We start from the raw sequence: 21,760 nt of genomic DNA, 5'->3' as shown, positions 1-21,760 counted from the left end.
TGACGCATTCTATGTGGGAATGACCAGCAACAAACTGTCCATTCACATGAATGGACACAGGCAGACAGTGTTTGTTGGTAATGAGGATCACCCTGTGGCTAAACATGCCTTGGTGCACGGCCAGCACATCTTGGCACAGTGTTACACCATCCGGGTTATCTGGATACTTCCCACTAACACCAACCTATCCGAACTCCGGAGATGGGAACTTGCTCTTCAATATATCCGCTCTTCCCGTTATCCACCAGGCCTCAATCTCCGCTAATTTCAAGTTGCCGCCACTCATACCTCACCTGTCATTCAACAACATCTTTGCCTCTGCACTTCCGCCTCGACTGACATCTCTGCCCAAACTCTTTGCCTCTGTATATGTCTGCTTGTGTCTGTATATGTGTGGATGGATATGTGTGTGTGTGTGTGCGAGTGTATACCCGTCCTTTTTTCCCCCTAAGGTAAGTCTTTCCGCTCCCGGGATTGGAATGACTCCTTACCCTCTCCCTTAAAACCCAAATCCTTTCGTCTTTCCCTCTCCTTCCCTCTTTCCTGATGAAGCAACTGTTGGTTGCGAAAGCTAGAATTTTGTGTGTATGTTTGTGTTTGTTTGTGTTTGTTTGTGTGTCTATCGACGTGCCAGCGCTTTCGTTTGGTAAGTCACATCATCTTTGCACAGACACAAGCAGACAATGAAAAATGTCTGCTTGTGTCTGTGTATGTGCGGATGGATATGTGTGTGTGTGTGCGCGAGTGTATACCTGTCCTTTTTTCACCCCTAAGGTAAGTCTTTCCGCTCCCGGGATTGGAATGACTCCTTACCCTTTCCCTTAAAACCCACATCCTTTCGTCTTTCCCTCTCCTTCCCTCTTTCCTGATGAAGCAACTGTTTGTTGCGAAAGCTTGAATTCTGTGTGTATGATTGTGTTTGTTTGTGTGTGTATCGACCTGTCAGCGCTTTTGTGTGGTAAGTCTCATCATCTTTTTATATATAAATATATAGGGAGGGAGGGAGGGAAACATTCCACATGGGAAAAATATATCTATGGCTAGTGGCTCACTGGGGTGGATGGCTAGCGGCTCAGAGGCAGGCAGCTGGTCTGCCGGCAAGGAACGTGGGAAGGAGGGCTGGCAGGTGTACAGGCTAGGAGCGTGGTGCCCAGTTGTCAGAGTGACAAGATGAAGGAAGGGGAAGCTATTGAGTTGAGGTTGTGGGGACACTGGGTTACTGATGATTGAAGCCGGACGATTACAGGAATGAAGGATGTGTTGCAGGGATCATTCGCATCTGTGTAGCCCAGAGAAGCTGGTAGTAGAGAGGAGGATACATATGCCTGGGTTTTTGAAGCAGCAATTGAAATTGAGCATTTTATGCTCAGCACATGTTGTCACTGGGTGACCAACTTGGTTCTTGGCAAAAGTTAGGTGGTGGCCATTCATCCTGGTGGACAGCCACTTGGTAAGCCTACTGACATAAAAAGCTGTGCAGTGTTCGCAGCAGAGTTGATAGTATGACATGGCTGCTTCCACAGGTGGCACAGCCTCTGATAGGGTAGGATAAGCCTGTGACAGGACTAGAGTAAGAAGTGTTGGGTGAGTGGATTGGGCAGATCTTGCACCATGGTCTACTACAGGACTATGACCGCTGTGGGAAGGGGTTGGGAGAGTGGGAGTGGTGTAGGGATGGACTAGGATGTTGTGTAGGTCGGGTGGATGACAGAATATCCCTTTAGGAGAGGTGGGAAGGATTTTGAGTAAAATGTCATTCATTTCAGGGCATAATGAGAGAGAATCAAAGCCCTGACGAAGGATGTGGCTTACTACTTCCAGTTGAAAGTGTATTGGGTGACAAGGACGACACTCCCTTGCAGCAGATTCTTGGAAGTACTGGGAGGATTGAGGGTGTATGAGGGTATGGCACAGAAAATCTTTTTGCAAACTAGGTTTGGAAGTTAATGCGTCCCTGTGAAAGCCTTCGTGAGACCTTCAGCATCCTGGGCAACCGAGTTCTAGCCTTTGCAGATAGGTCCTCCTCTCATGACCATGCAGTATGGGAGGGATGCTTTGGTGTGGAAGGGATGACAGCTGTCAAAATGCAGGTACCGTTGGTGTGTTCAATGTGTGTGGAGCCATCAGAGTGGGTCATCAGTGCCCAGGAAGGTGGTGCATTGGATTGAAATGGAACAAGTGAAGTGGATGGGAAAGAAGGTGTTGAGCTTGTGAAGGAATGAGGATGGCCCCGAGTCCAGATCATGAAGATATCACCAATCAAAGTGAAGCAGATTAGGGCTTGGGAGTTTTGAGAGGCTAGTAAGGTTTCCTCTAGATGGCTCATTAGCAGCCTGGTATAGAAGGTTCCCATGCAGCTCTAATAACTGTGCATCATCACATGCCTAGCCTATGTACCTTCCAGCCCTACCTCCCCACATTTCTAGCTGGCAAACCAGCTGTCTCCCGCCAAGCCACTAGCCATCCACCCTAAATTCCTCTCTCTCTCTCTCTCTCTCTCTCTCTCTCTCTATCTATCTATCTATCTATCTATCTATCTCTCTATCCCCACCCCAACCCACCCCACGCCACCCAACATAATCCCACCACAACCTAGTCCACCTGCCACAATGCAGCACTGACAGCCGGCACCATGTAGAGTGTGTGTGTGTGTGTGCGTGCGTGCGTGCGTGCGTGTGTTCACGACAAAAGCTAAGCAAAGTATTTACATTACACCAGAACTTTCCCACAGCCTTTGTTAAAACAGTGGACTCATATTCAGGAGAAATGGAGCCCAAATCAAGTTCCAGTCATCCATGTTTACATTTTCTGTGGTTCACTTTATGACTTCAGGTTATTTTGAAAAAATCACAAGCAGTTTCCTGCAGCATATGCAACCAATCTGACTTCGTATTCCATTCCTAAACCAGTCTTTTTCAACAATGTAGGAAAAGACAGATTGCTACTTCCTGTAAAGAAGATACGTTAAGCTGCAGACAGGCACAATTAGGACACTTAAATAAAGCTTTCGGCCACTCATCAGCAAAAGATAAGAGTGAAAACATTATTCTGGTGATTTTATTGTTGTTGTTATATATAACAGCTTTGCTGTCAGACCACAAGAAGAAAGAAATTGCAACGCATTAAGTATTAATTTGTAGAGGTCTAAGCTTGACGAATGTTTTACTGGAACCAAGTGAACAACTTCTCTGAAACTGCTGTACTAAGAAAATGTGAGAAAGGCAAGCACTGTTGTTGCATTTGATGAGGCATTTGTTTCTGCATATCTGTTGAGTGTGTCCACCCCCTTTAACAGAATATAAGGCTTAATATAAATTTCATCCACTTGTAGAATTACAAATCTTTCTGTCTTGTCTAATTTATCCTCAACAATTTTAAGAATAGGAGCATTTTATTTTTTGTAGGTGGGGCTTATGTTCAGTGAAGACTAAATTTGCTGATATGTTTCACATTAGTTATCTGGTTGAGCAAAGTGCTGAATATGTTCACTTACACATTCTCAACAAATCTACCTGCTCCATCAAAAACTAGGGTGGTACAGCAATTTGAATACTGAGTAAGTTTCCTTTCAATGTTCTTCAGTTCATTTACAACAGGACCAAAAGGTGTAGATCTGTCACAGTTAACAAATCTAATTAAAATATTTTATATTGTGACCATCGGGTTAATTTTAAGTGAGGAAAGTGAAATCCAGCTAACCACACCATATCATAGAATGAAACCATTCACACATACATACTCACTCTGACCTGAAGTATGTCCCCAAAAATCTGTAGTATAAAGGAATATTTTACTGTCTTAGCTATTACTCTACTTTCCTAGTGTTTATTCCTTCCTGGTACTCAGCATACAAACTTTGAAAATTTGGTATAATGTTCTCCTTTAACCAGCTCGTCCTCCTCCTCTTCTTTACATGCACATTCTCTTCTTGTTTCTGGATCAAGCCTAGTTGAAGTGTCTCCTTTACTTAAGTATGATGGTTACCCAGGAAATAATTTTGGCATGGATACTAGTAAAAGTTGTGGCATCTAACAAGGGAACTTCTGATAATTTCTATCTTTGACACATCACTTTTTTCAGTTTGTTTAATACAAACAACATGTCCATTGGATGGATACCAGTCCCTTCTGTAGGGGTTGTTTTCCAGTGTTTCCTGTTTTCCTCTTCAGTAGAGAATCCAAACACTGATACAGAACCCTGTTCTATGCTGGATTTGTAAGTGCTCTTGTAACCAGGAATACAACATTTTCCAGCATCTGAAAATAGAATAATTTATTATCTGTTAACATCCTGAGTCAGACGGCTATTACATGTAAATATCAGCTAATAATTTTGATAGGTTGCGTTGTTGTACCACTTACTCATCAAACTTGGTTGTTCATGAAACTAAGATCCAAGAATATATTTTAAATATATACTTATAACCACTTGAGAGAAGATTCGGATACTAAATTTATGAATCCAAAACGCTATTATAAAGTTCTGTCTATAAGTTTTGTTCCAATTCTGTTGGCAAGTCTTTAAAATATCTTTAAAATAGCACCACTATGTATGTCCATGTAAAAATTAAAGAGATTTACAGAATTCTATACTTAATTTGTATTTCAACTTCAACTGTAGACACTACTTAGTAGTATATTTCCACATACAGTAGTCCAGTATGTCACAGTTCACCATAAATTTGGGTTACTCAAAAGGTACAACAGTACAGCAGCAAACCCTTATATTCTACTACTCTACTATGTGGCAGACCTTAATACAATGTCACCACAGTTCAGTCCTCCAGCCTCTAATATAGGTGGCTGCGCATAAGGCCAGCTTCAGTTCAGAGGTGATAGGACCAGGGGGAGAATTAAATATGAATTAAAGGAGAAAGAGAGAGAAATGAAAAGAATAATTTAACTAAGAAAAAGGAAAATTTTAAAGGAATGAGGAAAGGTTTTAAATTTAAAAAAAGGTGGAGAAATAAAAATAAACACAAATAAATAATTAAATTCTATCATATATGAGAAAGAGGGAGGGGGCACAGAATACTAGTAAGCAAGCGTGCAAGATAGTAAAGCTGCCACCAACCCAAAGATAAGTTTGAATCCCATAGTGCTTTACTAGGTGGCCCTAGGTGTGGTACGGCTTTGCCTTTCTCCGATCTTTGAGCTAAGTTTCCCAGTCAGTTATATGGAGACATACAATTTAACACAGTATCCAAACAACAGTACAACTTGGTGATTTTCAAGCTACGTTATGTCTAGGATAGTGGCAGGATGAGAGGAAATGTTGCAGAATGACTTCTCATCTATGGATTTCAAGGAAACTACTACTACTACTACTACTACTCCTGCTGCTGCTGCTGCTGAAGAGTGATGAGAGATCTAAATGCCTTATGCAGTATAACAGACACATTCCATAATAAAATTAATGTGGTTGGAGATCTTAAGAGTTTTGAGTTTGTTTTTCATGTACAAGTAAGTGGTTCTGTGCTTCTTGCTTCACATTAAGTTTAGTATTTTATCTATCATCAGCATCTGTATCACCATTTAGCCTTTGAAGAAGGGCACTAAGTGCCTGAAAGGAATAAAATTTCTTTTGTAGACCAAGTTGTGGATTATTTCAACAAATAGGAATACAGTTACTGATAATGGATGAAATACTAAATTTAACATCAAGCAAGACACACAGAACTGTCTGCTTGTACAGGAAAAACAAACTGAAGACTCTCAAAATCTCCAAGCACATTAATTTTAGTAAGGAATGTACTGCCAATAAGCCTTTGGAGGAAGGGCACTAGGTGCCTCAGACAGGTAAAGGAATAAAATTTCTTTTGTGCAGCTGGTTGCCCATTATTTCAACAAATAGAAATACAGTTGCTGATCGTGGATAAAATACTAAAATATATACATATCACTATTATAGCAGCAGAGTTCACAGTGGTAATCTTCTTACCAAATTCCAATGGTATCACTGTTTCTTATTACAGTTTTTCTGTCATACTCCACATCTTCCTATCTGCTGCTAGGCTTTTTACCTAACATTGTCAGTGATTTCTTTTAGATATTCAGATCTTCATCTGCTACTAAACGATGTTCTCTTCACTGTCCATCCAGATTGAAGAAAGCATCAACATGTCATCTTTCTGGAGAGTCCAGGCTCTACCTATCATAAACCAGAATAGAGGGAGAGTTACGGAGAAGAAACACACATTTTAAAAAATCTTTGTATAATTAGAGCCGGTGGCGGTGGTTCCTGGTAAGAGCCTCTTTCCGGCTTAACTGAGGACAGCAGTGGTGTAAGAGATGAATGGGACCAGATCACCAGTAATATTCACAGAGTGGTGGTAGCAGCAGCAGCCCTCTCTGCTGGGGTAGGTACACAGAGAAGCTTCCTTTATCCTGGATCAAGGCAGCAGTTCCTCCATTTGTCAAAGGTGACTGGAATTGTGAAGATTTGTTTTCAAATTATGAAATCACTTGCAGGCATGGTAGAGACAGCTTTAATGAATGCAGTACTGCAAAGTGGAAGGAGATAGGAAACACATTACTTCCCCAAGTACTTGCAGTTCTTCACTAAAGTTTTGATAGCTTCCTCCTGGGTCAAATAGTTCTCCAGGTGGATACTGCTCAGGAGGAGCTATCAGAGAAAAATTTAATTCAGTATTTAGGACAAAACTAACGTTATGTTGCACACAACACATAAAAATGCAGGGTGGTTAAACATTAACACTGGACAAGAAACTCTTGAGTAGGTGGATTAATTTTAGTATCTGAGAAGTACGAGGGCATGCTGAAAAGTAATTCCTCCAAATTTTTGATGTGAAAACTCTTAAGATTTTTAAATAAGATGAATGTTTTTAACATTTTAAATCTTTATTCTTCATGTCTACACATTTATTTCTTAACTTTGTCACCCTAGCGATGAACACATTTCTGCCAATGAGAGACCAGTTTGTTGATACTGTCGCTGTAGAATGTCTGACTTCAGCTTGCACCACTTCATCTCTATCAAAGTGAAGTCTTCGTAGATGTACTTAAGTTTTGGAAACAGATGAAAATCGGATGGGATGAAGTCTGGACTGTACAGAGGATGGTCGATGACACTCAACTCTAGGTGTTAGATTGTTGCAGATGTCACAGGGCTCGTGTGTGGTCTCGCATAGTTGTGCTGGAGGAGAAGGTGTTCTGTGTATGGACAAACTCCACAAATTTGAAACTCAAATACACCACACTGCTTCTCACACACTGACATAGTTACGTTGCACACCGACAGTTACGTGCTACAGTTCGGAGCCCTCTAGCGGCAGATTGCTGCAAATATGTTGATTTGAAGAATAAAGTTGTACAATAATAAAGTAATGTTCCACATTAAAAATTTAGAGGCTTTACTTTTCAGCACACCCTCATAGAATAGATAAAGAAAGAAAATGGAAGAAAGATGTAGCAGCAAGGATTGTACAAGCTGAAAGGGCTTTCTATAAAAAGAAACAAGAGCTGACATCTAAAAACATAAACCTCAAGACCAGCAAAAGATTTGTGGAAAGCCGTGTGCAAGGTTCTGCTGTATATGGATGTGAAACATGGACAATGGCAAGAACAGAAACGAAACACTTAGATGCTGTTAAAATGTGGTGTTGAATGGATTGATCGAGTAATGTAGACTTACCTGCCAAGAGTCAGTGAGTAAAATGTCAATAAACTTAATTGATTAATGATACAGAATGCTTTGACAAATATTAAAACTGTAGTTAAGGGGCTAATGGTAGGAAAGAACCAAGGGGTCTTGGTGTAGGTATGAGCATATAAAGCAGGTCATTGATGACATGGGACACAGTAGTTTTCTGAAATGAAGATGATAGCTAGCAAGTAACAGGAGTAGGGATTGTGTCAAATCATTCGTAGGGTCGATGAAATTCTCTATGTTGTAAAGACAGTAAAAGTGAAAGCAGGCAAAGAACAGCTTGTATAGAGGCATATCAGCTTGTTGTCTTTCTCGTGCTACATTCGTGACTAGCACAAGAACAACCTTAATAAGTACCATAATAAAAGCATTCTCAGGATAATTAGTGATATTTACATGTAAAAGATACGGCTCTGTTGGTAAGTGCCAGATTACAGATCCAGTGTTGTGAGGCTCAATCCCCATTCTTGTTGTAGGATTTTTCTCTCTCTGTTATATGGAGCCTATGTGGAATGTTGCAAGAATGGTTCTTTTCCCAGATAGAAAGTGAACCTGAAAACCATATTTGGCAACAGGATTTTGCATCTCCCCACTCCCTATTAACGTCTCTCAGTTCAAGAGTAGCTGAATGTTGAAGACTGAGTGTTGATTGGTTGGCCTCCACATTCACGTGACCTTGTGCCATGCGTTTTTTTCCTTTGGGCCTTTATAAAAGATTGTGTCTAAGTTCTGCCACTACCTAATGATTTCTAGAGTTGAGTCATTGAATTGGAGAGGCTATTACTTTCATTACTTCAAAGTTGTTAACCATTTGGTGGGAAGAATTGAATTAAAGGTTGCATGTGTGCCATGTAACTACAGGTCCATGTACTGAACATTTTTAAGGAAAAATGGGTTACTTTACCTTCAGTTTGATATGTGATTTGTTGTAAATATTGTAAATTAAACTGCTGTAACAAACCAGTGTAACTGGAACATTCTTTTGTGGACACCCTGTACAGTAAGCATTACTTCTTAAGAAATATATATTTATATAATAGAGAGAAACATTCCACGTGGGAAAAATATATCTAAGAACAAAGATGATGTAACTTACCAAACGAAACCACTGGCATGTTGATAGACACACAGACAAACACACACACTTCAAGCTTTCGCAACCAACGGTTGCTTCATCAGGAAAGAGGGACGGAGAGGGAAAGACGAAAGGATGTGGATTTTAAGGGAGAGGGTAAGGAGCCATTCCAATCCCGGGAGCGGAAAGACTTACCTTAGGGGGAAAAAAGGACAGGTATACATTCTGTGTATGTGCGGTTGGATATGGGTGTGTGTGTGTGTGTGTGTGCGCGCGCGCGTTTTACCCTCTCCCTTAAAATCCACATCCTTTCGTCTTTCCCTCTCCTTCCCTCTTTCCTGATGAAGCAACCATTGGTTGCGAAAGCTTGAATTTTGTGTGTATGTTTGTGTTTGTTTGTGTGTCTTATCAACATGCCAGCGCTTTCGTTTGGTAAGTTACATCATCTTTGTTTTTAGAAATATGTATTTATTATGAAGCATTTTTATTTTTCCAGTAGTTACTGATCCACTGCACAGTTACGTCTGTCGTCAGGGAACAAAAGTATCATCAAGCATTTACAACTGAAAAACTTACATTTTTTTATATTAGGTGCATTCAAGTTATAACACCTCCAATCTTTATCTGCAGGACTGGAAACAAATAGAAACGTGCAGTATGTTTTAAAATTCGCATGCCCCCTTGTGAACGCGTGATGGAGATGGCACAGCACACACAACTCTAGTGGTAACAGCAGGAGTGAGAACTGTTTTAGATAACTTAAATGGCAACATTTTCATTACGAGAACAGTGTGTGATCATTTGTTTTGTCCATTTGTGTGGTGTGACGCTGATTGAAACCCATTGCCACTTGAGTGAGACATGATGGTGTCACAGATGTGTCTAGTGGGAGGGGGGGGGGGGGGGGGGGTGACAGTTCAAAGGAGGTGGAAAGTTGTGTGACAACAAACAAAGATGATCTCAATGTGGCACAGCGATGGGGTAATCCTTACTTGTTTCATTCCAAAGGGCACTACTGTGATATAGGTGCAACATGCCGAAATGTTTTGAAGAATGGACTCCTTTCAGCATTGTCCGAAAAATTTTTGGTAAAGGCTCACATGTGCCCTCTCACCAGAACAGTTCACCGGCGCATCGGACGAACGCGACGCCCCAGTGTCTTCGTGGCAAGTACTTTGAAGTGATTTCTTGTGCTCCTACTCACCTGATTTGGCTCCTATTAACTTTTGGCCATTTCAGACGATGAAAGACAGTCTGCGATTACACATTCACTAGCTGCGCCCCTGTTGCATTAATGATTTTCCAGCAGTCTGACCAGACTCCTAAAGAAGTATCTGCAGCAGACCTGGAATTGTGCTGTCAGCTTTGTGAAAAATGTGTACAACTGGAATGAGCTTATGTGAATAAGTGATAAAAGTTTCACAATTTTTGTCTTTTTAGTTTGTGAGGAAAAAAGTTGTAGGTATTATAACTTGCATGCAGCTTGCATTACCGTCTCATTCATATACTAATGTGAGAATATTTCAATTTATTATTTACAGAGTATAGCCCAGTCACTGCAAGATCAGACTCCACAGTCATTGAGGCGTTCAGACTCGAGGTCATCCATCGTCTCTGTAGGTTCTGCAACATCTCAAGAAGTTGCACGCATCAACAGTGACAATACAGTAGAACAACCTCGCTCGAGAACGGGTAGTAAGTATAGTCCAAACATCATAATGTGTTTCTCTTCTTGCAGAACTGTTTTTTGTTTCACAAAAACACACTGTTCTTGCTCTAATGTTCTTCTTCTTCTTCCTTTCTTTTTGTTTTTTTTAGAAGCATTAATCTGTTTGTGTTTGGTTTTTGCTTTGGTCTGTTTTCTGACATACAGTTGTTCAAGCTAAGTTAAACATTTTTCTTGTACCCATTTTGCAATTTTTGTTGCAGTTTTCTTTCCACTTAACAAGGTGGTGCAATGGTTAGCACAGTGGACTCGCATTTGTGAGGATGATTGTTCAAACCCCACCTACGTGGTTTTTTGAAAAGACATGGCTGAGTTCCTTCCCCATCCATCCCTCGTCAAAGCTTGTGATTAGTATCTGGTGACTTCATTGTTGACAGAACATGTAACTCTAATCTTCCTTTTGTTTTCTTTTCAAATATTTTCCTGTTCAGTTTTTTTTTTTTTTTTTTTTTTTTTTTTTTTTTTTTTCACTACTTTCAGTACATATTTTGTCTCCAACCCACTTCTTAACACTGTAGTTACACATTACATAATCCAAAAAATTTACACCAGGCATAAGTGTGTTTTGATTTCTGTCAGGCTGCACCCTCACATTTTATTTCTTTGTGCTATGTTTTGTTTCTTTAGTTGCAACAGTCTCATACTACGGTCTCTTCTGCAATCTCTGTGTTCATGTAAATGTTTTCTTCCACTCAATCACTCTGTCATTCATATTCTTTCAATATTTCACAACTCTTTAGCATTGTGTTTGCCAGTTAACGTAAATGAATTCTTCATGAACATATTGAAGGCAGGTGGTGGTGTAGCAGATTATCAGAGTAAAATAAATCCCTCTGAACTTTATCCAGAAGCTGAGTACATGGAGATTTAAAGAGAACATTTTGATAAAGAATTTGGAAAATGAAATACTATCATTAAAAAACAATAAATCTGTTGCATGGAGTGTGATACCCACTAAAGTGATTAAAGGACTGTACCACGTAGTAGCACCTCCATGAAATCAAATAATCAGTTTCTCTTTTGAACAGAGGCGCTATCCTGGTGTGTTGAATTTCAAGAAAGGATTGAGGAAAGACGGGGGCAACTATTATCTTATTTCTTCTATCATTTCAATTGTCTTAAAGTTGCTGGAGAAAGCATCTACAGTCCAGATTACAAAATTTTATTGTAAAAAAAACATTATTCTAAGCAACCAGTTTGGATTCAAGTAAGGAAAAAACCTGGATATAACAAGTAACTATATTGAAAATATAAGCAAAGTATTAGATCAGAGCAGTAAAGCTGCAGGTATCTTTTCGATCTTACAAAAGCCTTTCAGTAAACTAGTCCTTGCTTATCTACAAATTAGTTAGTGCTCTTATATTCGGTATATCATTCCTGCAGAACAGATAGTGCTCTGTATTGGATTATATCGTTCCTGCAGAACAGGAAACAAAGAGAAGGGTAACTGTCACTTCAAACACAGTGTAGTATCACAAGATATGCCAGCATTCTCGAGTAGATGCTTCTTCTGTTCCATGTGAATGATGTGCTGACAAGTGTAACTTCCCCATCAGTACTGTTTGCAGATGCTATTTCTGTTTTAATAGAGGCTTATGATGCGGAAAATATTCGGAGCTCTATTATACAGACACTTGAAACCTTATAAAAATGGATCCAGTTAAATGGTTGAAACTGAACATTTCATAAACCCATATGGTACATTTCAAAATTAAACATTCCAAATGGTAGAGTTTAAAATATAGCATAACAATCTACTTGTGGAAGACGTTGATACGGTCTGATTTTCTGGGGAAGTTCATGTGACATATCTCAGATACTGGAACTGCAAAAGACAACTGTCATTACTTGTATGTTGCAAAGCTAAAAGAATCTCATAATCATTATTTCAGAGACTGTGAATCTTAAACTGTTCCCTTCCTATAATTTATGAAATTCTAATCTTACACAGTAGACAAAAATTATTTGAGGAGAATAATTTTAGCCACACTTACAACATGAGAAACAACGAGAATTTACCATTCCTGCATAACAAGTGATATTATATGTACAGTCTGCACTTTATATGAGGATGGAAAATTCATAGACAAAAATACACTTCACAAGAAGCTAGATCACCTAAAAGTAAGTTTACAGATGTTTTGTGGGAGAAATGTTACTATTCAGTAGCATAATTCCTGTAATATAAACTGAAAATTTTGTTTTAATTAGGCAATGGAAACTCCAGGTTGGAATATCAACAATATAAGGGAAAGATAGACTGCTACTTACCGTAAAGATGACATGTTAAGTTACAGATAGGCATAACTGAAAAACACTTGCACGTTAGCTTTTGGTTACGGCTGCCATCAGAAAAGGAAACACATACACACAAGCAATCACACCACACATACACACACACACACACACACACACACACACACACACACACACACACACACACACAAAAACTGCCATCTCCGGCAGCTCAGACCGGTCAGTGCTGCCAGAGATGGTAGTCATGTGTGTGTTTGCTTTTCCGATGATGGCTGTAATCAAAAGCTAACGTGTAAGTGTGTTTTTAGTTGTGTCTGTCTGTAACTTAACATGTCATCTTTACGAAAAGTAGCAATCTGTCTTTTCTTTATATTGTTATTATTATTAGGATATTGTTATTAGCATCACTTCAGTTTGTCATGAAATTTTATTATGAATGTATGAATATGAATCAGATATATGTTAAAAGTGTAACAAATCATGATTCACTTCATGAAACAACACATTTGCAAACTGTACATATTTTTAAATTTAATTTCTTTGGTTTAGTTTGACCGTCTGACCAGAAGCTTTTTAGGTATGGAATGAGTTTTTGCATGTATCATTGGATAAGTGAGGATTAATTTATTTTTAAAATTAAACATTTAAAAGTAGAATTTGAAGTAGTTGTCTGATATCATAGGTATCAGAATTGTAATTTTTTTCTCTTCTTCTCCTCACAAGTGCTTTGTCTCCTGTTCAATGAGCACACATGTCTGGTCTAAAAAGCCTGCTCATTTTTCAACTGTCATGACGCCTTGCCTTGCCATACAGAAAAAATTGGCCTTCAGTCAGGTAACTTAATCTGAATAAACTTGTGAACATTCACTCCAAGGCCATACTGTGGAGGAAATCTAGGTGTGTACAAGCCCTACATTTAGGTTTATCCATAAGTTCCTGTCTCTTCATGTTGCACATCACATAAAAGTACTATTTTGCACCTTGGATGTCATATACAACCAAACGTTGCCAGGAATAATTCTGTCCGTCATCTGAAGATAATGATGAAGGCCAGTTCCCTTTCCTGCATTCTCACATCATCAGACACATGGAGAAATTGTTATTAAATACAAACAAACTGTTTTAAGATCACTTGTCATTCTTAATTGCTACGCTTTTGCAATCTAGTGCACAAAAATTCTATTATATGGTTGTCAAAACGTCCATTCAACAAAACAGTTTTGCAAAAGAATTATAGCAGATCCAGCATTGTGGGCTACCAGAGTTAACTTACATAAAGAGTTCTTATTGAAATAAACTTGTATTTTTGGCCACACACAGTGCTCCAACAAATGTTGATGTAGAAATGTCTTGTTTACAGATTCGCCAGCAGATCTGCATGGAATGTGGTACCCAACTGTTCGAAGAACACTAGTTTGTCTGTCTCGTCTCTACCGCTGTGTTGACAGAACCATTTTCCAGGGTCTTTCGCAGGAGGCATTGTCTGTGTGCATCCAAAGTGTGGCATCAGCATCACAAGCAATTACTGCAAGAAAGGTATTATTACAAAACATAAATATAAATGTTTATAGTTTTTTAGGGATTTTACTGTGTTAGTGTCAACTATTATAAACATTTCTTAAAATAGTTCACGGCAATGAATACCATTGCTTTCTGTCACATTCTACCAGTCATGTGCTAATTTTACTTCTAAGCCTTCTTATAGAAAATCAGGAATAAAGATTAATGTAAGAAAGAGAAATCACATTTCAAGTTTGTTCCATTATCTGTTGCCAAATGCAGGAGAAAATGCTTCTGAAAGATAGCATTTGTTTCATATTTTCCCTGCGCCAGTTTCTGCTGCCACTTGTTAGCAAGTTCTTTCTGTCTTTGTAGGGCACTTTTCTCTCCCACATTTTATAGTTTCATAAATAGTGTTGATGGGAAACTGATTGAGTTTCACCTCATTTTGCCTCTCATGAGGTATCCAAAAGTTTCTAAAATTTGAATTTTGTATTCAGGTGGGTAAGTGTAGTCTGAAATGCCACAGGGTGTCTCCTTATACATTATGTGATCAAAAGTATCCAGGCACCTGGCTGAAAATGACATAAAAGTTCATGGCGCCCTCCATCGATAAGCTGGAATTCAATATTCCACTCTCTCAGCATACATCCAGTCAGGTGCTGAAAGGTTTCTTTGCCAATGGCAGCCTATTCTTCACGGAGTGCTGCACTGAGGAGAGGTATCGACATCAGTCAGTGAGGTCTGGCTTGAAGTCAGCGTTCCAAAACATCCCAAAGGTGTTTCTATAGTTTCAGGTGAGGACTCTGTGCAATCCAGTCGATTATAGGGATGTTATTGTCATCCAACCACTCCGCCACAAGCTGTGCATTATGAACAGGTGCTCCAACGTGTTGAAAGATGCAATTGCCATCCCTGAATTGCTCTTCAATGGTGGGAAGCAAGAAGGTGCTTAAAACATCTATTTAGGCCTGTGCTGTAATACCACACCATAACACCACCAGCCCCGAATTTTACTGTTGTCACTACACATGCTGGCAGATGATGTCCACCGGGCATTCGCCATACCCACACCCTGCCATTGGATCGCCACATTGTGTGCAGTGATTCGTCACTCCTCACATTTTTCCACTATTCAATCATCCAAAGTTTATGCTCTTTACACCATGCGAGACGTCATTTGGCATTTACCGGTGTGATGTGTGGCTTATGAGCAGCTGCTCGACCATGAAATCCAAGTTTTCTCACCTCCCACCTAGCTCTCATAGTACTTGCAGTGGATCTTGATGCAATTTGGAATTCCTGTGTGATGGTGTGTATAGATGTCTGCCTATTACAAGTTATGAGCTTCTTCAACTGTCGACTGTCTGTCAGTTGTCAGTCAACAGACATAGTCAACCTGTACGCTTTTGTGCTGTACGTGTCCCTCCATGTTTCCACTTCACTATCACATTGGAAACAGTGGATCTAGGGATGTTTAGGAGTGTGGAAATCTCACATACAGACATATGACACAAGTGACACCCAGTCGCCTGATCACGTTCGAAGTCCGTGAGTTCCGAGGAGCGACCCATTCTGCTCTTCCACGATGTCTAATGACTGCTGAGGTTGCTGATAAGGAGTACCTGGCAGTAGGTGGCAGCACAATGCGCCTAATATGAAAAATAATATATAAAAACAAAGATGAGGTGACTTACCGAACAAAAGCGCTGGCAGGTTGATAGACACACAAACAAACACAAACATACACACAAAATTCAAGCTTTCGCAACAAACTGTTGCCTCATCAGGAAAGAGGGAGGGAGAGGGGAAGACGAAAGGAAGTGGATTTTAAGGGAGAGGGTAAGGAGTCATTCCAATCCCGGGAGCGGAAAGACTTACCTTAGGGGGAAAAAAGGACAGGTATACACTCGCACACATGCACATATCCATCCACACATACAGACACATGGATATGTGCGTGTGTGCGAGTGTATACCTGTCCTTTTTTCCCCCTAAGGTAAGTCTTTCCGCTCCCGGGATTGGAATGACTCCTTACCCTCTCCCTTAAAACCCACTTCCTTTCGTCTTCCCCTCTCCTTCCCTCTTTCCTGATGAGGCAACAGTTTGTTGCGAAAGCTTGAATTTTGTGTGTATGTTTGTGTTTGTTTGTGTGTCTATCGACCTGCCAGCGCTTTTGTTCGGTAAGTCACCTCATCTTTGTTTTTATATATAATTTTTCCCACGTGGAATGTTTCCTTCCATTATATTAATATGAAAAATAAATGTTTTTGGGGGTGTCCGGATACTTTCGATCACATAGTGTACATACATCCTTCTAGAATCAGTGTTGCAAGTAGCTGCAGGACTAGTGGTTTGGTTAGTTGTTGGTGATTGTATTTCCATGTGTGATATTTGATGTTTGCTTGAGTTTTTAGTTGGCTGATCTGAAAGAGAAGCAAGTTTTGTTTTAAACTTAGGAAAGGTTCTGGAGACTATACTTTACGTCAGAATCAGATTTAAGACTGCATAAACATTTCAGAAAGAGTGAACATTGAATTGTGATGATGACTCTCTCTCTCTCTCTCTCTCTCTCTGTGTGTGTGTGTGTGTGTGTGTGTGTGTGTGTGTGTGTGTGTGTGTGTGTGTGTGTGTGTCAAAGGGAGTAGAGATATATATGTACTGTGTTATCTGTTTCAGAGTCCTATTGATGGTGAACTTTTCCAAATAAAGCATTTACTCATCTTAAGAGAGCAGATAGCTCCATTTCAAGTTGATTTTACCATCAAGGAAATGAGTTTGGATTTTAGCAAAATGAAAACTGCAGGTCAGTGTGAATTTTTGCATGTGACTTTGTAAAGTGATGTGGTTGCAATTATTGGTCCCATGCACTTCCATTTTCAGTCAACGCGCTCCCTCATTTCGTTACTTCCAGTTTTTGCCATTTCTCACATGACCCTCCCCTCCACTCCCCTAACCTTAGACCCCTTCCCAAATTCAAGGAATAATATGCTTTCCACAGTAATCTTCCTCAAGTAATTACATTGATATAAATGGCACATTTTGTTGTTTTCTTATTTTTAAGACATTTGTATTCACTGTTCTGACAGTGATATATTTCAACAATTTCTCACTTTATCACTTAATCTTGTTCAAAAAGTTTTTATTGACTCTGATGATAATCTTTCTATGAACATTATTGGAAACAGAAGGAAAAAAAATTATTTAGTTGAACTATGTTGAAGTACAATCAAATAACTATGTGAATAACTTGTTTCTGTATTTCTCTGTTCAGCTTTCAGCCTTCTCCAAAAGAAGCGCCGCCTGTTTTCCCTGGGGACAAATAATGCACTGCTTGAGTTCTTGTTGGAAGGCACACCCCAAGTGAAGGAACAGCTGCTAGATTCTCGAAAGGAAGTAGACCGTCAGCTTAAAGCATCCTGTGAGGCTTTTATAAATCACGCCACATCACAGTTGGCAGATCCAGTTCTTGCATTTCTGCAGAAGGTATACAACGCAAATTTTGACAAGTAATTCTATTTGTTATTCTCCCTGGACAGTGATAGTAGAAAAGTCTAGGCAATGAACCAAAAGTAAGTTACGAGAAGTCTTTCTTTCCAGCTTCCTCATCACATCCTCCTCCTCCTCCCCCACCCCGAAGGTTCGGATAGAATTATTCACCCCTACCCCATTTCTACATAATTTTATATCTTTGATTTCTTCTGTGAACTGCTAAGTGTTCATTATCTTTCATAGTTTTCAAACATGGCTCTGTCATTCTAATTGTTATTCATTTGGTAATTAGTGATTCGTTAACTTTTTTGCAATGAGCTGATGATGCTTCATTATGAGTCAAAACATGAGGGCCACTTACTTAATGGCATGTTGGTCCGTCTACCAGACACATTATTGGAGTGATGAGCACAGCACAAATTTGACAAGTCCTTGGTGTTTTCCTGGATGTATAGATCACCAAATGCCTACAAACAGGTCACACAGTACCTGTAAATTATGAGCCTTTGGTTTGTGGGTGCAAGCTGGCACCTGATAGCTTTCTATATATGTTTCAACACATTCAGACCAGGTGAATTTTGTAGCAAAAATATCAACGTGAGCTCAGTAGCATGCTTCTGAAACCTCTGTAGCACAACTCTGGCCTCATGACTCGAACAGATATCTGCTGGAAGATACCATCACTGTCGGTGAAGACATCAACCTTGGAGGTATGCAAGTGGCCTCCAATGATGTTGGCATAGTTGACAGTTGGCGTGGTGCCTTCAGTTATCGATGCAGGTCCTGTGGAATCCCAGGTAAATGTCCCCAGAGTATAATACTGTCCCCACCAGCCTGCATTTGGGCAAGGTGCATGTTTCGACCAACGGTTTGTCTGGATGATATAGTGTTTGGATTCGGCCATTGACCCATTGTAACAGGGAACATGATTCATCCAAACTGGCAACAATTTTCTGTTGATCCACAGTCCATTCTTGATGTGGTTGGGTCAAAATCAGAACATTTAGAGGTCATCTGCTGCAGAACCCCGTGTTTGACAATATGCATGGGACAGTGTTCCAAAACATTTGTGCCTCCACCAACATAGTACTCAGTCATTAAATCTTCTGTATATTGCCAGCTACCGTGCTTCACACAGAGTGGGTAAGCCTCTGACTGTGTTGTGTGATGAGGCACGGACAATCAATACATTATCACCTACTCGTTGTTTCACCACCCTTCAGCCCCTTTCCATAGATGCATACAACAGTAGTACGCAAATACTCATTCAGTTCAGCATTTTCAAGATGCTTGTTTCCAGATGCTGGGCCGTAACAACCTCCCCTTTGTCAGTGTCGCTAATGTCAGTGGATTTCCACATTTGCTGCCCTTATATTCAATAGAATGATTCCCTACTCATCTCTGTTCCACTTACATACTTTCCGTACTGTGTCATATGCCTGTAATGGTGTCAGGTGATATTTGATCTTTTGTTGAGCAGTACATATGTTTATGAATAAGTTAGTCACATGTCTATTTATATTTTTATTGACTAATACATATTTGATAGCATGAGCTCCATTGTTAGGGTACACAAATTTGAGGCTTCTTGTTGTGGCTTGGTGATGCAATTGTACTTCAATTTGTCAAGACTCTATGTCACTGTGTGTGTGGTGTATTTCATATACTTTATCTTCATCACACATACACACATCATCATAACAAAGTGCAACTGCAGTTATGTCAATAGCAGTCACACACCATGACTGTTATTTACCGTTAGCCGAATAGACAGCATTTTAATGTACAGTACATGACTTTGCCTAAATTTGTTGTCAGCCGGATTGGTGGACTTTCACCACATTTTATTGTTTCCTATAAACTCAGCAGACGGCATATCAAACGAAGTTGTATTGTAAAGAGTAAAACGAAGTGTTTACACTTTTTCTGTGTAATAAAATGTACTTCAGACTGAATCAGCAATAACTAATCTGTTCAGACACCTGCTATGAGAATGCACATATATAAGCACAATGAGCAGTGTGACAATGCAGCAACATTAAGCACCATGTCCACAGTTCTGCCTAACCACCATAGAATTAATATTAGAGAGCCAGAATCTGACTATTGTTAATATGGTCAATCAACACATTGTTCCTATCTGGCTCAAAGCATTTGCACCTACACATATTAGTAAATTGTCTCCACCATGTTTTTGTGTGTCTATGTGAAGACCTCGGGTACTATTGTCGGAATTTTGATTCAGTTTTTACTAATAGACGGACTGATTAAGATAATTTATTACCACTACACCAGACAAGTCATCTGGCGTAGATAATTAGTGCTACCTTTATGGGTCACTAGTTGTTTCCTAAGGCAAAGAAATAAAAATATTCACAATTTGAAAAAATACATTACTCATCATAGAAATGACCTGTTGAGTTGCTGACAGTCACAACAAGACTGTTACACGTGAGAGCTTTTGGCCAAAGGCTTCTGTGGCAAAGGAAACGCACATGATTCACACAAGCAAACACACCTCATGCACACAACTGCTACCATTGGCAGCTCCTACCAGAATGTGTCTGTCATGTGAATAGCTATATGGAATGGAATGGGGAAAGGGGTCGAGGTGGCAGGGTATGGGTGGGGGGAAAGAAGAGCGCTGTCTGCATTAGGTGTGCAGGGACTCGATGGCGGCCCGATGAGACTATCATGTGCAGTGTCAGGAGGTGGTGCAGGGAGAGGGAAAAATGTGGGAGTAGAAACGGAGAGGATCAGCAAAGCGGAAATGACTGGAGGGTGAATTGGCAGAGGGTGAGAGATAAGACTAGGGGGGAGAAGATAGGGCAGAGGGGGTGGATATTTTGTGTGGTGGGTCTGGGGGCAGTAGGTTGCCGTAGGTTGAGGTCGGGATAATTTTGGGAGCAGTGGGTGTGTTACAAGGATAACGCCCATCTGCACAATTCAGAAAAGTTGGTGGTGGAGGGGAGGAATCAGATGGCTCGGGTAGTGAAGCAGTGATTGAAATCAAGCATGTTATGTTCAGCAGCGTGTTGTGCCAGTGTGATCTGGTCTGCTCTTGGTCACAGTTTGCCAGTGACAGTTCATCCTGATGCACAGCTGGTTGTTAGTCATAGCAATGTAAAGAAGCTGCATAATGGCTGCAGCAGAGCTGGTATACGACGTTCCTGCTTTCACAGGTTGCCTGGCCTTTGATGCTGTGACAGGACTGGAATAGGCGGGGTGAGTGGTTTGGTCAGGTTTTGCACATGGGCCTTCCACAGGGATATGATCATTGCGGCAAGGGGATGGGATTGTGAATGGTGTAGGGATGGACTAAGATGTTGTGAAGGTTGGGTCAGCAATAAAACATCACTTTAAGATGGGTGGGAAGGATCTTGGGTAGGAGTCCTTCCTTTCACTGCATGATGATAGATAATCAAAGCTGTGATGAACAATGTGGTTCAGTTTTTCCAGTCCAGGTTGATATCAGGTGACGAAGGGGGCACTCTTGTAGCTGGCCTTTGGGGGTGCTACCTTCTCACCCTGCCCCCTACATCCCAACACAGTGTCACTGGCAATCTGGTCAGGCCGCCAACTAGTCCCTGCACACCCTGCCAAACAGTGCTCTTCTCTCCCCCCACCCGTACCCTGCTATCCCTGCTGCTGCCCTGCCCCACTCCAGAGTGGTGTTCATGTGACGGTTGCTCTCTGACCAGAGGTGCCGGTGGTAGTGGTCTTGTGTGCACGAGGTCGCTTTTGTAAATGTTTCATTTGTTGAAGAAAGCTCTGGCCAAAAGCTATATTGTGTAACAGTCTTTTCGCTGAGCCTGTCTGCAACTCAATAGGCCATCTTTATGGTGAGTAGCAATCTGTCATTTGCCAAATATTGTCAATGTTCCAACCTGGAGATCCCATCGTTTAATATTCACAGTTCATGAGAAGCAAGAATGTGATTGTAATTTTAATGATTAAAACCATAATTTGACTCAACTGTGTATGCATGAGCAAAATTATTTTATTGAATTATTAAATAGTTACTGTCTTTGATCCCATGTGGT

The 21,760-nt window shown here is 40.3% G+C and overlaps 1 protein-coding gene across 1 annotated transcript in view; it reads left to right on the top strand.

The window, feature by feature from the left end:
• LOC124777257 (conserved oligomeric Golgi complex subunit 3) overlaps positions 1 to 21,760 on the top strand; it is a 127,764-nt gene that overhangs the window by 93,969 nt on the left and 12,035 nt on the right. Inside the window, exons 10-13 of the mRNA XM_047252587.1 lie at positions 10,285 to 10,438; positions 14,086 to 14,261; positions 16,905 to 17,031; positions 17,500 to 17,711. Coding sequence (XP_047108543.1) covers positions 10,285 to 10,438; positions 14,086 to 14,261; positions 16,905 to 17,031; positions 17,500 to 17,711 — 669 coding nt within the window. The remainder of the gene's footprint in view (positions 1 to 10,284; positions 10,439 to 14,085; positions 14,262 to 16,904; positions 17,032 to 17,499; positions 17,712 to 21,760) is intronic.

Source organism: Schistocerca piceifrons, chromosome 1 (genome assembly GCF_021461385.2).
Source record: "Schistocerca piceifrons isolate TAMUIC-IGC-003096 chromosome 1, iqSchPice1.1, whole genome shotgun sequence".
In the NCBI taxonomy this organism is placed as follows: domain Eukaryota; kingdom Metazoa; phylum Arthropoda; class Insecta; order Orthoptera; family Acrididae; genus Schistocerca; species Schistocerca piceifrons.
The sequence above is the reverse complement of the archived record's forward strand: the minus strand, read 5'-3'. Positions and strand labels throughout refer to the sequence as shown.